This window comes from Budorcas taxicolor, chromosome 19 (genome assembly GCF_023091745.1).
Source record: "Budorcas taxicolor isolate Tak-1 chromosome 19, Takin1.1, whole genome shotgun sequence".
In the NCBI taxonomy this organism is placed as follows: Eukaryota; Metazoa; Chordata; class Mammalia; order Artiodactyla; family Bovidae; genus Budorcas; species Budorcas taxicolor.
The window spans coordinates 48,331,434-48,346,171 of NC_068928.1; the positions used below are offsets into that span (position 1 = coordinate 48,331,434).

Here is a 14,738-nt window from a genome sequence, read left to right on the forward strand (position 1 = left end):
TCATTCTATTGTTTTATGTCTAAGGAAAAAATATACAGAGAAGCTGTTCATAAAGGAACTCCAAAACGAAGTCAGCCCTGGAAGATTTACTCTAGAAAAACCACAACTCCAAGTCCAAGAGGTGCCTTGCCAAAGCCAAATAAAGCAGTTCCAAGTAAGAACCACAAAATTGTACTTTATGGAAAACTGGCATCCTTTGAAAGTGCGTGCTGCCTGCCAAGGACACAGCACTGAAAACTAACATCTACCAGTGAGCTGGACAAACTGCCCTCTTCTGCCTCTGCCGTATGCTAAATTTCTATAAAGAGAGATAAAACTCTTAAATGAGCCATTTCTTTTAAAACTCTTAAGTATATGCCAGTACATTGGCACAGAGGAGTGCACTGGCTATGACCTGCTGCTCCAGCTTCAGCTCTCTCTGTTCACCAAGTGCTGGCTGCCTTTTCTTTGTTTCTGGGAAGTTGGTAGAACCAAAGGGATGCTCCAAAGCAAGCAGAGGGCCTATCCAGCTCCTGCATATTGACAGTTGGCACCGAGGTGCATTTTCAAAGACCACTGACCTTTAACTACATCCTATTAGACACAGACTTTCCCTCCTGGGAGGGTTGGAGAGTCTGTTTGACCACACACAGCATCCACCCCAGGCACTGAATCAGCTGAGCAGTTAGGATGGACTTCACAAGACCAGCATGTCCTCAGTCAGAAATGTTGAGCTTATTTTCAGCCGTACTAGTAGTTGGCTTGTCCCAGTCAGAAGAGGAATGCAAAAGTAATAACATACTTTTAGACTTGTTCTTTTCAGGCTCAGAGCCATATCACGTAGATAAGCTTTGACTGAAGGTTGAATGAGATTTCTTCTTAAAAGCTGTCAGCAAGTTTCTCAGATTAAAATTTTTTTTACCTTGCAGTGAAAGTGAATGAACACAGTCTCCTGCCCCTGATGCTGGAGCAGTTTCCATTTCTCTATGTTTCTGGCCAAACACTAAGCAAAATGTGGAAACAGCAAATCGCACAGGTTGAACAACTCAAAAAAGACGCATATAGAGAAAATCAGTCAAAGAAGAAACTCCAGGATGAAGTAAGATAACTGTCAATTAAGCATAGAAATACAAAGCAAAAAGAGGCAGAGCTTATCCTTGATAATCTAGTGAATAGAATTATTAACCTCCTTCTCTTCCATCCCACTTAAAGATAGAAGAAGCCTTGAGAAGGCATGACCTCCTTACTGCGCTTATCAAGAAAGAATATGAACATAACAAGAGACTGGTATGTCAAGAGCAAACCGGGTATTATATCTTTGAATTTGTAAGTTATATTAATTACTTTTATTTGTACTAGCCGGGCAATATCCCTACTGACTCATACTTCCAGCATTTGCCTGTGGAAGCATTTAGGTCTTTAACCAACATTGACGTGAGGGTAAGGTACTAGGTGCTTCATAAACACAGTTTTATTTTTTCTAACTTATTTTTTAATTGGAGGGTAATTGCTTGACAGAATTTTGCTCTTTTCTGCCAAATATCAGCATGAATTAGCTATAGGTATACATATGTCCCCTCCATCTTGAATCTTCCTCCTGAACTTCCCTCCCTATACAGTGTCTCTATAGTAACACAAAAGAGATGTTTTCTGTGAAATGAAAACACTGAAGTTTTGAAATGTTAACCTGCCCTCAGCCTTGCCATAATCAGCAAGGGCAAGGTTAGATTTTAATCCAGGTCTGTCTCTACCTATGAGCCCCTTCAGGGTACCAGGTGGTTAACTCAAGTGTTTTTTTTGTCCTCTCCCTTCTTTCTCAGGTCCCAAATAGAAAGTTGAGGTTATTTATGCCTCCATTATAATTTGGGCTAACAATCGTATACTAGATAATGTTATCCTGTTAAGTATCATGAAGGGAGAGGACAGAGATCAAAGACAGTAATAAGCCAGAGGAAGAGACTGAGTATAGAGACAAGCTGCTGCTAAGTCGCTTCAGTCGTGTCCGACTCGGTGCGACCCCATAGATGGCAGCCCACCAGGCTCCCGTCCCTGGGGTTCTCCAGGCAAGAACACTGGAGTGGGGTGCCATTTCCTTCTCCAGTGCATGAAAGTGAAAAGTCAAAGTGAAGTCGCTCAGTTGTGTCCGACTCTTCGCAACCCCATGGACTGTAGCCTGCCAGGCTCCTCTGTCCATGGGGATTCTCCAGGCAAGAGTACTGGAGTGGGGTGCCATCGCCTTCTCCAGTAGACAGGCAGCGAGAACTGAAACTCTCAACAGTTCCTAAGAAGGAAGGGGAAGCATCAGGAATTGCATGTGGAACTCTGGTGCTGGGGAGAAGAACACGCGTGTCTGGACAGGTAGTCTGAAGGCTTTTCCTTCATGACTTCATTTCATCCTCACTACTTTGCTAAGTTATCACCTGATTTCCTTAGTTTTGCATCTTTTGAGAGTGCCAGTTTTCTACTCCTTTTAAGTGGGCATCTGGGTATTACTTAGGTGACCTCCTGGAGGAACAGGGAGATGAGATTCTCATTTGAGAGGGGCTCAGTGGAGATGGCTCTTCTTTTTCCGCTTTTTTGGCTACACAATGGCAGGCAGGCTCTTACTGCCCCTACCAGGGGTGGAGCCCATGCCCCCTGCAGTGGGAGCACAGAATCTTAACCACTGGGCTGTGGGGCAGCTCTTCTGACTCCGATGACGAACCTACCAACAAAGGCTGGCAGGCTTCCGGGGGCCACGCTCTGCGCAGCCAGCAGACCACGGGCCCTCCGCAGCCAGCTTGCTGCCCAAAGACATCGTGATGGGGAGCAGGGCCGATGAAAACCTCAGAGTCTGTCTTCCTCTTGTCCTTACCTCTTTTTCCTTTCCCGTAGCAAGACTTCAAGGACCGAATTCATAGGCAGAAATTGACCCAATCAAAGATAAAAGAAAATCGACAGCAGATTGTTCGTGCCCGAAAACATTATGATGATTATAGAGTTCAGTTGCGTTCAAAAATGATGAGAATGAGGAGCCGGGAAGAAATGGTAACTATGGCTTTTCTGTCCAATCCAATTAAAAAGATAAATTTTGTCTGTTACCTTTTTGAACCACCCTCATTGTGACGCTTGTCCTAATTTGAATGCAAGTCTGGAATGCTGGCTAGAGTTCAGACTTGTTCACACCTCATTTTATTACTGCCATAGTGCATCCCAGTCTATTCGCAGTCTCTACTACTATTTCAAAAATCAAAGTATAGTTGATTTGCAGTTGAAGTATAGTTGTGTTAATTACTGCTTTACAGCAATGACTCAGTTATACATACATTCTTTTCCTTTATGGTCAAAGGGTATTGACAAATATCCTGTACAGTGGGACCTTGTTTCTCCATTCTCCATATGAAAGTTGACACCTGCTAACCCCAGCTGAGCCTCTGCCTCCCTCCCCCTCAGTAGACAGGTTCACTTGTCATATTTTAGATGCCACGTATAAGTGATATTATATGGCATTTGTCTTTCTGTTTGACTCACTTAGTAAGATAATCTCGAGTTGCATCCATGTTGCTGCGAATGGCATTATTTTGTTCTTTTTATGACTGAGTAATGTTCCATTGCGTATATGTTCCACATCTTCTATATCCACCCATTCATCTGCTGATGGCCGTTTAAGTTGTTTCTGTGTCTTGGCTATGGTGAATAGTGCTGCTGTGAACATTAGGGTGCATGTATCTTTTCACATTATAGGTTTATACAGATACATGCCCAGGAACAGGAGTGCTGGATTATATGGAAATCCTATTCTTAGTTTTCTGAGGAACCTCCATATTGTTTTCCATAGTGGCTTCACCAGCTTATATTCCCACCAGCAGTGTCGGAGGATTCCCTTTTCTCCACGCCCTCCCTGGCGTTTGTAGACTTTTTAATCATGGCCATTCTGGCTGGCGTGAAGTGATACTTCATTGTAGTCTTGATTTGCATTTCTCTAATAATAAGAGAGGTTGAGCATCTTTTCACGTGCCTGTTGGTTATCTGAATTTCTCCACTGCGCTTGTCTTAATGTGAAGTCTTAATTCCCTCTGACCTCCTGTGTGTCAGTATTTTTCCAGGATGACTGCTTTAGGGGGCTGGGAACATGTTCTAAGAGACAGGAACTTAAGGTGTGATTACATGACCTTCGATTCTACTCAAAATCAGGAAAATAATGGATAGGTATGCTGTGAGATCTTTCCACAGGATACTTGTTTCATCCTTATCAAGCTTGTGATTTCAAACTAGCAATAAATTTCATCTCTAGAGTAAAACATTACGGTAATTCTACTTCTTGGGACTGAATACTCTGAAGGGAGTAATACTATTATCCTCATTTCTAGAGGATCCTTACTAAGGCTTTGAGAGGTTTAATAACTTCACACTAAGGTAATACCACCGACTAATGAATGCATGGCTGTACTTTGGTCAAGAATTCTTACTAATCAGTGGAGGACAAGTGGGCATATCCAAATCCTTTGAACAGTTGTTTATCTGTGGCCTAGTTAGATAATAACGACGTGGCCCTCAGCTATGCCCAAGGGGACATGCAGCATTCACTTCTGCTCTAGGGCTATCTTCCCATATACATGGCTGCAGCAGAGAGCCTTTGGAATACAGGAAAAGATGCTGAACATCATTAATCATTGAAGGAATACAAGTCAGAACAACAGTGACATCAACTCTCACCCCTAAAGGTGGCTAAAATAAAGTATTGGCAAGGATGTAGAAGTTGGAACACAAGACGCAGGGCTGGTGGGGTTATAAAACAGTGCAACTACTTTGGAATACAGTCTGGCAGCTCCTCCAAAGGTTAAACATGATCCAGCACTTTCACCCCTAGGTAACTATACATAGATGTTCATACTGTAACAGCCCTATTTATAACAGACAAAAAGAGGAAACACTACCAGTGTCCATCAGTTGGTGAATTAGCAAAATGTGATATCCATATAGTAAGAGTATTAAAGTATTACTTGCTGATATTTCCCCCCCAAAAAAACTTTGTGAAATACAGTCAGTATGCATACCTCTAGTTGGGCAAAATTTTATTCCTCCATGAAAACTCCGCATAACTTTTTCTGACTTAAATAATTAACAGATATTTAAGAAACTGTTTGAAGAAGGTTTACAGATTCAAAAGCAAAGGTTACGAGACCTAAGAAACTACGCCAAAGAAAAGCGAGACGAACAAAAGAGACAGCACCAGAATGAACTGGACTCGATGGAGAACTACTATAAAGACCAGGTGGGTCCACCGCTGCTAGTTTACGTTCTGATGTGCTTGATCTTGACCACCTGGTGTCATGAGTCTATGTTAATTCAGAACTTTTCATACACAGGTTAGACTGACTGAAATTTAAGATAAAATTAGCTAGTGCTTGACCACAGTATAGAATCTGTATTGCTGATTTTCATTAAAGATTTTAAGCCTGTGAACATAATTGTTATATTTGGACTACAAATACAAGGTTTGGTTTTTTTCTTCCCTGTAAACAGTTTTCATTGCTGGCAGAAGCCATATCACAGGAACGTCAAGAGCTCAAAGCCAGAGAGAAATCACAGGCCCAGGTAATAATTAACAAGATAGAAATCATTAATTTACATTTTTAAGAAATAGAAGTGGAGAGGATACTAATAAGGTCTATTAACGATTCAAAACCTGTATTCTGTGATTTTAACTTTACCTGTTCCAATCTCTGTGAGAGCTGCTGCTCAATTATTAAAATTACTGCAGAAGCTTAATGAGCAGGAAAGTAGAGAGGGAATAAAAATAGATGAGGGCCGGGATCCGGGTTGTGACCAGCAAGTGACATGAATTCTCTTTTAGATGTTATGTAAGGTGAAGAGAGAGCTGAGATCTAAGATGGAGAAGGAAATTCAACAACTGCAGTACATGATAACACAGAACGACGACGATGCTTTTTTCCGGGAATTGGAAGCTGAGCGCTTCAAATGTCGGCTTCATTTGGCTTCGTTTCAGTACAGTAAAAACCCCTTCCTATGATGCCAGACTTCCTCAGTGTGGACTTCACCAGGGCAGAGCTAGAACTGAGCCAGTAAAACAATCTAAACCAGAAGAATCATTTCTGAATGACTAGTACTCTTCATGAAATAACTTTTAAAATAAATATTTTTTTTAAAGTTTACTGCTTTGAATTTGACCTAAAACTTTAAAAGAGGTGCATGAAAGCAATTAACAAGGCTCAATTGAGCCGCAAGCTCCTGAAGCCTATTGCTTTAGGTGAACAAAAACAGCACTTGAGGACCAAAAGAAAAGATCTGTAATTCAGAAAAGAGCTAAAGTGTGGGCTTGTCATTAGAGGTTCCTTAGGGTTAAACCCTGAAAATACGATGGTGAAGTCTGTAACTTTGTCACGTGGAGGCTGGAAGACGAGAATTACGCACTATGGCCTCTGTCATTTGGGAGGGGTGACAGGTGTAAGATCGTCCATCTGTGCTCAAAAGAGCACTCGTGATGGCAGGTGGGAAGGAGTACACCACCCCTCTTTCCGGTGAGAGCAGAGGAGGAAGAAGGAAAAACTCGCTCAGGGTGATGTCCTTCCTGAATAGGAGGGCTTCAGTAAAAGCCAGGTGTGGGGAGACTTCAGAGCAGTTGAGGAAATGGGAACTTTGCTAATCAAAGCCAGAGAATGGCAGAGGGCACCAGAGGAGGATTGGAAGGGAGAAGAGGGGCGCCCATTAGGGCATATAGAGCGGGGAGTATGTGGACAGGGACCGAGACCCAGGGAGGCCAGCTGGCATGATAGGGCGGGGTCTGCTTACCTTGGGGGGAAGAGCAGCTGAAGGCAATGCTCTGGTCCCACGTGCTGCCCTTTTCTCTGGGCAGGCAGGAGTCCCCTGGATAGCCACATTTAGAGCATCGTTAGAAGAGACATGCAGCTAGCTGCAGTATATCTATTGTGGCAATCAGTGCCGGTGAATGGACAGAATGCGGGAAGTGCACAAGAGCTAGAACATAAGGTCTACAACTGTTCGAGGAAAATAACGTCTAGCTAGATACACATGCTGTATTCTTAAGTAAAATGAGCAAATCTTTAAAAAGCTGTGGTATGAGCGGGTATAATGCAGTGTGGTCAATACAGCGTAGGTGGAGGGTGGCCTCTGGCTCAGTCAGTGAAACGGCCACCTGCAAAGCAGGAGACTGTCTGCAGTGCAGAAGACCTGGGTTCGATCCCTGGATCAGCAAGATCCCCTGGAGAAGGAAACGGCAACCTGTGCAGTATTCTTGCCTGGGGATTCCCATGGATAGAGAAACCTGGCGGGCTACACATACTCATTCATAGGGTTTCAAGGGTCAAAAACACCTTAGCAACTTAACCACCAAGGTCTGGAAGAACAGTCCCCAGGTGTGACTCAGATTATTAAACTAACGTTGCGTAATACACTATTCAAATTTGTTATAAAGGCATCATTATGCTTGTTTTTTCTTTTTTCCTTTTAATGCTTTAGGACTCTTAAGTTAATTCATCTAGCTCTTCTTTGCCAGACTAAGTAACTGGGAATAACAAAAAAGAACAGGTGAGGGAATTTACCAGGAAAGGGATGATGCCAGTGCATTTTTTAAAAGTAGAATGCAAATTTATGAAGCGGTAACTTTACTCAGTGGAAGCTCTTGCTATCCAAGTACCTGTGGAAAGGGGATTATATGTGAAACCAGTTTGCCCAGAACCAACCAGGGAAAGCTTATGATCACACATTTGAAAAGTGACTTAGAACTATAACTGTATGAGGTGGGGGTGGGGGAGGAGGTGTTACAGAATGAGGTGGTTTGTGTGAGAACTAAATCTTTAAATATCCTTCTACTCCATTCTCCCCCCACCCCCAAATCAAACTGTCTAAAAGTAATGAAGAGCACTATTAACCACATCATCTGGAAATGCGGAAATACCACAAGAGCTGACGGAAGGTTTAGGAGTAGTAGCTTCTGGAAAGTAAGACTAGGGTTTGGGGAAACAGGTGATGAAGAGTCCCTCCTCTCTTAATGAGATATAATTGATATATATCTTAAATTTATATAATACCTTAAGTTTATACAATTTCATATATTAATTTGATAAATGTACCTATTGTGAAATGATTACAAGTACAGTTAAAATCTGTTACTTCAGATTTTTTTTAAGCTGGTAATGAGAATTTTTTTTTAATAACGATGTATGTTTAGCTGTGTATATGCATTACTGTATCATGTGGGACACTGGAGAATTAGCTGCCTCTCCTATAAAATGCAGAAAGGAAAAGAAAACCTTTGTCTAAGTAAGGCAGGAGAATAGAGCCGTTAGTGAAGGAACTTAAGGGTGTAGGGGAAATTTATTCACAACAGAAAGAGGTATCACATTGAAAACAGGGAGTGTCTGCAACAGGAGAATTAGATAGGCAGGGCAGACAGAAGACAGCTATCGTTAAGAGAAATGGCATAAACAGAAGGAATTCCAAAATTGGGGTTTAAGCTGCAGCTTATAGAGTGATCTATTAGATTAAATCCAGACATGCTGAAAACGCTGAATGGAATTTCAAACTATTCAAACTCTAACCTAGAATTTGATGGACATGGCCAGTTTCTTCTTAGCTTAAAAAATACACTAAATTTGAACTGCCTTTAAAACTCTGCCCCCTGAAGAACAAGCTGGCGGCATCATGCTTCCTGACATCACACTATGTTACAAAGCTGCAGTACTCAAAACAATATGGTACTGGCATAAAGGTACATAAATTAATGGGACAGAATTAGCCCCAAACAATCCCATGGACCCAGGAGCCTGGCGAGCTACAGTCCATGGGGTCGCAAGAGTCAGACACAACTTAGCAACTAAACCACCACCACCATATAAAATCAATTAATTCAGTAACAAGTGAGCCAAGAATATACAATGGGGAAAGGATATTCTCTTCAATAAATAATGTTGGGAAAACTGAACAGCCGCATGCAAAAGAATGCTAGACTACTGTCTTAACTATACACAAGTAGTTAACTCAGAATGGATTAAGACTTGTAAGACCTGGAATCATAAAACTGGAAGAAAAAGGCAGTGAACTCACTGACATCAGTCTTGGCAATGATTTTTTTCCTTTTTTGGATTTGACACCAGAAGCACAAGTGAGACTAAATCAAACCAAGAAGTCTTGCACAGCAAAGAAAACCATCAACAAAATGAAAAGGCAACCACTGAATGGGGGAAAATATTTGCAAATCAGACATCTGATCAGGAGTTAATATCCAAAGTACATAAAGCACTTACACAACTCAGGAGCAAACAATCTGGTAATAAAATAGGCAGAGGAATTGAATAGGTAATTTTTTCCCAAAGATACTGAGGGTCAACAGGTCATGAAAAGGTGCTCAACATCACTGATCAAGGAAATGCAAGTCAAAACCACAGTGAGATATCATCTAATAACTGTTTGCTGCCAAAAAGTAAGTTTTGGTGACTATGCACAGAAAAAGGAACCTTGGTACACTGTTGGTGGGCATGTAAACTGGTGCAGTCACTATGGAGGTTCCTCAAGAAATTAAAAACAGAACTACCATATTACTCAGCAACTTCACTTCTGGTTATTTATCTGAAGAAAATGAAAACACTGACTGGAAAAGATTATCCGTACCCCCACATTCAACTGAAGCAATAGCCAAAATACAGAAACAACCTACATGTCCATCGATGGACGAATGGATAGAGAAAATGTACATATATACACACACTGAAATAACATTCAGCTTAAAAAAGGAAATCCTGTCATTCACAACATCATTAACCTTGAGGGTATTATGATAAGTAAAATAAGAGACAAATATCTGATCTCACTTGAGTAATTTAAAACAAAAACAAACCCTTCTCACCCTTCAAAACCGAGCTTGTAGATACAAACTGGTAGTTGTCAGAAATGGGGAATGGAAAAAATGGGTGAAGGGTGGCCAAAAGGTATAAACTTTCAGTTATAAGGGCTTCCCTTGTGGCTCAGCTGGTAAAGAAGCCACCTGCACTGCAGGAGACCTGGGTTCGATCCCTTGGTTGGGAAGATCCCCTGGAGAAGGAAATGGCTACCCACTCCAGTATTGGGGCCTGGAGAATTTCACAGACTGTAGCCCATGAGGTCGCAAAGAATCAGACACGACTGAGCAACTTTCACTTATAGGGCATAGGGATATAAGTACAGCATGGTGACTACAGTTAGTATAATGTATTGCATATTGGAAGGCTGCTAAGAGGGATCTTAAAAATTCTCATTACAAGGAAAAAAAAATTTGCGACTGGTGATGGATCTTGAGACTGACCATTTCACAATACAGACAGGTATCGAATCATCATGTACACCTGAAATGAATATAATGTGTCAACTGTACCTGAATTAAAAAGCAGAACTTTGTCCTCCTGTCTAGAGAGTTCTCCACTGTCACCGTCTCTGGGAAAAGTGAGTGGTCTCCAGGTTTGAGTGTGATGTGCTCTCCACCTTAACTCTTCTGGGCTGAGAGAAGACTTAGATCAGCAGGAGAAAAGCCCTGGACGGGTCTCTTACCCACCCCTCAGGGTGCTAGAGTTGTCTCTCCACTTCCTTTGCTTATAAAACACTCTGAAAGAGTCTACAGCTCAGACTATTTTGATAACCTAGATAAATCCCAGCCCAAATATCCAGAAAAGGTATGCTAGAACCTGAGATGTCATGGGGAAAGGGAGTGGGGGAACAGTACCAGCTTTTAAAAACCAAAAGGGATTTGAAGCCTTGCGGAGGTGAGGTCATTAATGTTGTGTTCCCATCATGACTGACTGATTTGCTGCACACACTCTTGAGTTCTGAGGACCTCGGTTTGCACTGTAGCTTCGGAGACGTACACTAGAAACACCAGTTTGGACGTTCCGTTTTTTTTTTTTTTAAACACCATCCAAAAGCTGTGTCCCTAAAGCTGGTGCAGAGCTGGACACGTGGTAGGAACACGACAGGTGCTTGCTGAATTTCAGCACAAAGAACGAGCCATGTTTACGGTGCATACCTTTTAATGAAATGTAACTTGAAAATCTAATTTGTCTAGTTTGCTAAGAATATCATCATGAGCTTTTAAGCCTTTTTCTGTGTAATTACGTCTGCTCCATTCCTCTGTGCATATCCTACCGAAAGCATTTGGGATATCAAGTACAAGTAAATGCAGTGGGTGGTGCTGAGGTTAACCTTCATTATAATGAAAAGGTCACCACACGGCAGAAAAACGTCACATATTACTCAAACTTTCAGGTAATTCATAGATGATACTACTACTAATTTTAGATCATAACAAGTAAACTGGCAATGTGAGGCAAAGCAAAAAAAGATACATTCAAAAGGCTGTAAAGATGGACCCCATGCCCACTCTGGGAACTTTTATTATTTTTTTTTTCTGGGAACTTTTAATACAGGACTGCTTCCACTGCACCACCACCCCCTCACCCCGCCAAGACACGCCTCTGTGTGGCCTAGGCTGAGAAGAGACTTACACAGACTATTGTGGATGAAAGAATATCCAGTTCTCTGTCCACCCATGTAGGCAGGTAGATAAGACTTCAATTCACTACATTTACAGAACTGTAAATTATGACCCTTAAAGCCATGGCTCCTTGGGAAAATGTAACTGATTGCTACTTTTCGAGGATTTTACTGCCCAACACCAAGGAAGCAAATGAGGCCCCAGTCGTAGCCCTGCCCTCCAGAGCCTGGCAGGCTGTTACAGGCCACACTGACCACTAAGGCTGCGCCACTGCAGGAGAAAACGAGCAGCTTCCCTGCCAGACCTGGCACAAGGGGTCCCGAGCCCTCAGGCTCTACCGCGTGACAACATCAGCAGCTCAGGAAGGTTCACGAATCTTCTTAAACTTCACATTTTATGGTCTGTAAGTAGTCACTCTTGATAGAGCCAAAGTTCTTAAAAACAATTCAATATAAACAATATTCTTTAAAAACTTTGATGCTGTGACAGTGCAAACAGCATTCATTTATTGCTCAACTTCGGCATGGACACATACATAGTTAATTTTTAAAAACCATTTATACAGATGTTATTGATAAAGCTCATGTAACAACTGAGTGAAAATACAAAGAATATCAAAGCTAAAACACTCTGTAATAAATACACATACAATGAAAATGATAAAACTTTGTTTTTAAAGTCAGTTTGAGAGAAGAAGAATATTACAATAAGTGAACTAATTACATCTAGAAACAGAACAACTCAGCATTTGGTACAACCATCATTCTAACGTAAGTACATTAAATACCACAAATGGCAGCCATTGGCTGTGCTGCAGCCTAAAGACAAGCAGGAGGAGCTGCTCTATCAAACTGTCAAGACGTCTGGAACAATCTCGTAACTCCCATCAATGCAGCCAGCTCAATGCACCGGAAGTTCAAGCCAACTTAGTGTTATAAAATAAAGCAAATTACACTGTATTTAAAAGAAGGGAAACTTGTGCTCTGGACTGTAATTACAAAGAAAAAATAAAAGACTTGGTTAAAAATAAAACCCATTCGGGGCAACAAACTATGTGCAAAAACAAAATGTACACTATACACAGCACTGTTTAAAAACTTTACACCAAGTGAGGCCCTCTGAAACAAACTCTCCTCTGTACTGCATAAGAGCGCTACAAAGCAACCACTGTTCACAATTAAGCATTCACGATGCAAAGGCATTGTATGGAAACATGACATCACGTGTCTGAAATAACACAGCTAGAGGAAGGATTAGAAAAAACCCAGCTAAGAGGGACATGTGGAAATAAATATTCACATTAAACATGAGGTGCAAGTCCAAGGTTCAGTGATTCGTTAGGGGGTTTTGTCTGCTCAGCACCTGTTTGTCAGGTAACGTGACTTTGAAAACGAAATCTAAACCATGTCTATAAATTATGTTGGTGACACCACAGACTCTAAGGGAGGGGAGTTTCTTTCTTTTAAAGCTCTATTAAAGTCATAAAGTTAAAAAGGCACTCAAAAAGCGATGGTATTTGCCTGCTCTATTTTGTACATTATTTTGAGAGTAGCATTTCATTATTCATCTGTCAGTTATAATTTCTCTGAAGTGTTCATCATGCACTTACTTTTACTGAAAGATGATAATAGGCACAATTACACTGCGCTAGTGCTTTAATATGAAAGAGAGATGGACCTGCGACCAATAAGGTATTATTGTGAAAGCTGAAAACTACTGATAATCAAACGGTATTTCAAGATGTTCTCCGGTACAACTAAGAATGCAGTAAGAAAACAAAGTGGGAAGAAACAGTTCGGCATAAGCACATCGCCACTACACGGTTACGACTAAACCAGCTTGCGTGTGGCTGTCGAATGTGGCTGAATGAAATAAACACAGAGAAGCTCCAGGAGTAGTTCTCAACTTTTTTTTTAAGCAGCAAGTTTTCCACCTCTTGTATTCTACCCATCCCCCCACCCCTCCTAGTCTCTCAAACCTTACGTGAAATTCCTATATATATATATGTATATATATAAAAGAAAAATCAGAGCTGTTCTGGGTAAAAGGGGGTGGGGAGTTCGAGGCCTCTGCTCAAATACCAACTCGGCCTTTCTTCGCCCTCTCTTTGTCCCTCCCCTCTAACCATGACTTCCGAGGCACCTCTGAGGAAGCCCTTGGCTCCAAGAACACAGGCTGAAACCAATCCATCAAATGAAAGTACACAAAGGGCTGATTCACTTGATAATTAAGCTGCAAAATTTAAACAAAGCTGTCTCATCAAAATTTGCTATGCTTGACTTCACATCAATGTAAAAAATAAAAAGAATAGTGCAGATTTCTGACGGCTGAATTTAAAGAACCACTCATGACTTCAGATTTTTCCAAGCTCTCACTCCAGAATTCTGGTTGCCTTCTGGATCATGCAACATGCCACGCACCTTCAAAGCTGAATCTGGATGTTTCAAAATCAAATGCTGATCTTCAACACCAAGGGAACCGAGATTCCATTACCTCCAAAATTACTCTTCAGACTTAATGTATATGAGAGAGTTAGAATCACTTTTTGGTTTTTGTTTTTAGTAATCACATCTCCTGCCCCACCACCCCCACTTCATTTTGTTAGGTAAAAGAGTTTTCTAAGCTTTGCTAAATAATCTTTCGAGCAGAGTTTTTCCTTTTTCATAATTTTAACTGATTAAGATATGAGCAGCTAAACGGAGATTCAGGATGGTTTACTCGATAGAAACTTACCATAATTAAAATATAATATGAATTAGGTGCACTTGTCATAGGAGACTTTGGTTTACAGACATAGTATATATATATATCAAAGATAAGCTGACCCAGTAACAGAATGAAAATCCCATCTCATCCATGTGATCTGAGTAGCTATAAAAATGCAGTATTTCCACTTAAGATGCAACGTAAATCCAAAATACCTGATCATACTCATTCAAGATAAAAAATTAAGGTTTCTGTTTTAAAGTCTCTTAAAGAACAGGGAGCCCCTGAATGCATCATTTTATTGTAGCAAGTAAGCTACTAAGTTCAGACTAAATGGTTGCATTAGGAACTTGACAACCAAAATTATATAGCTGTATTCCAGAGAATTCATGCTTGAAAAATATAAAAAAGACTCACTTAGGCTAGGTTGAAACATATAATGCTTCTAAAATATAATGCTTTGCTATAGAAAAATGCAATTAAATGTGTAAATGGCTTAATTTTTTTTAAAGATTCTTTTGTAGCCAATTGTTTACAAAGGTAGAATAATTCAAAATAATTTTATTTTATT

At 40.8% G+C, this 14,738-nt stretch overlaps 1 protein-coding gene across 1 annotated transcript in view; it reads left to right on the forward strand.

Annotated features, from left to right (window-relative positions):
* CEP95 (centrosomal protein 95) overlaps positions 1-6,045 on the forward strand; it is a 36,455-nt gene extending 30,410 nt beyond the window's left edge. Inside the window, exons 13-19 of the mRNA XM_052658299.1 lie at positions 25-154; positions 909-1,078; positions 1,192-1,266; positions 2,854-3,006; positions 5,087-5,233; positions 5,485-5,556; positions 5,816-6,045. Of these exons, the coding sequence (XP_052514259.1) occupies positions 25-154; positions 909-1,078; positions 1,192-1,266; positions 2,854-3,006; positions 5,087-5,233; positions 5,485-5,556; positions 5,816-5,992 (924 nt within the window). The 3' untranslated portion in view covers positions 5,993-6,045. The remainder of the gene's footprint in view (positions 1-24; positions 155-908; positions 1,079-1,191; positions 1,267-2,853; positions 3,007-5,086; positions 5,234-5,484; positions 5,557-5,815) is intronic.
* The last annotated feature ends 8,693 nt before the right edge of the window (positions 6,046-14,738 follow it).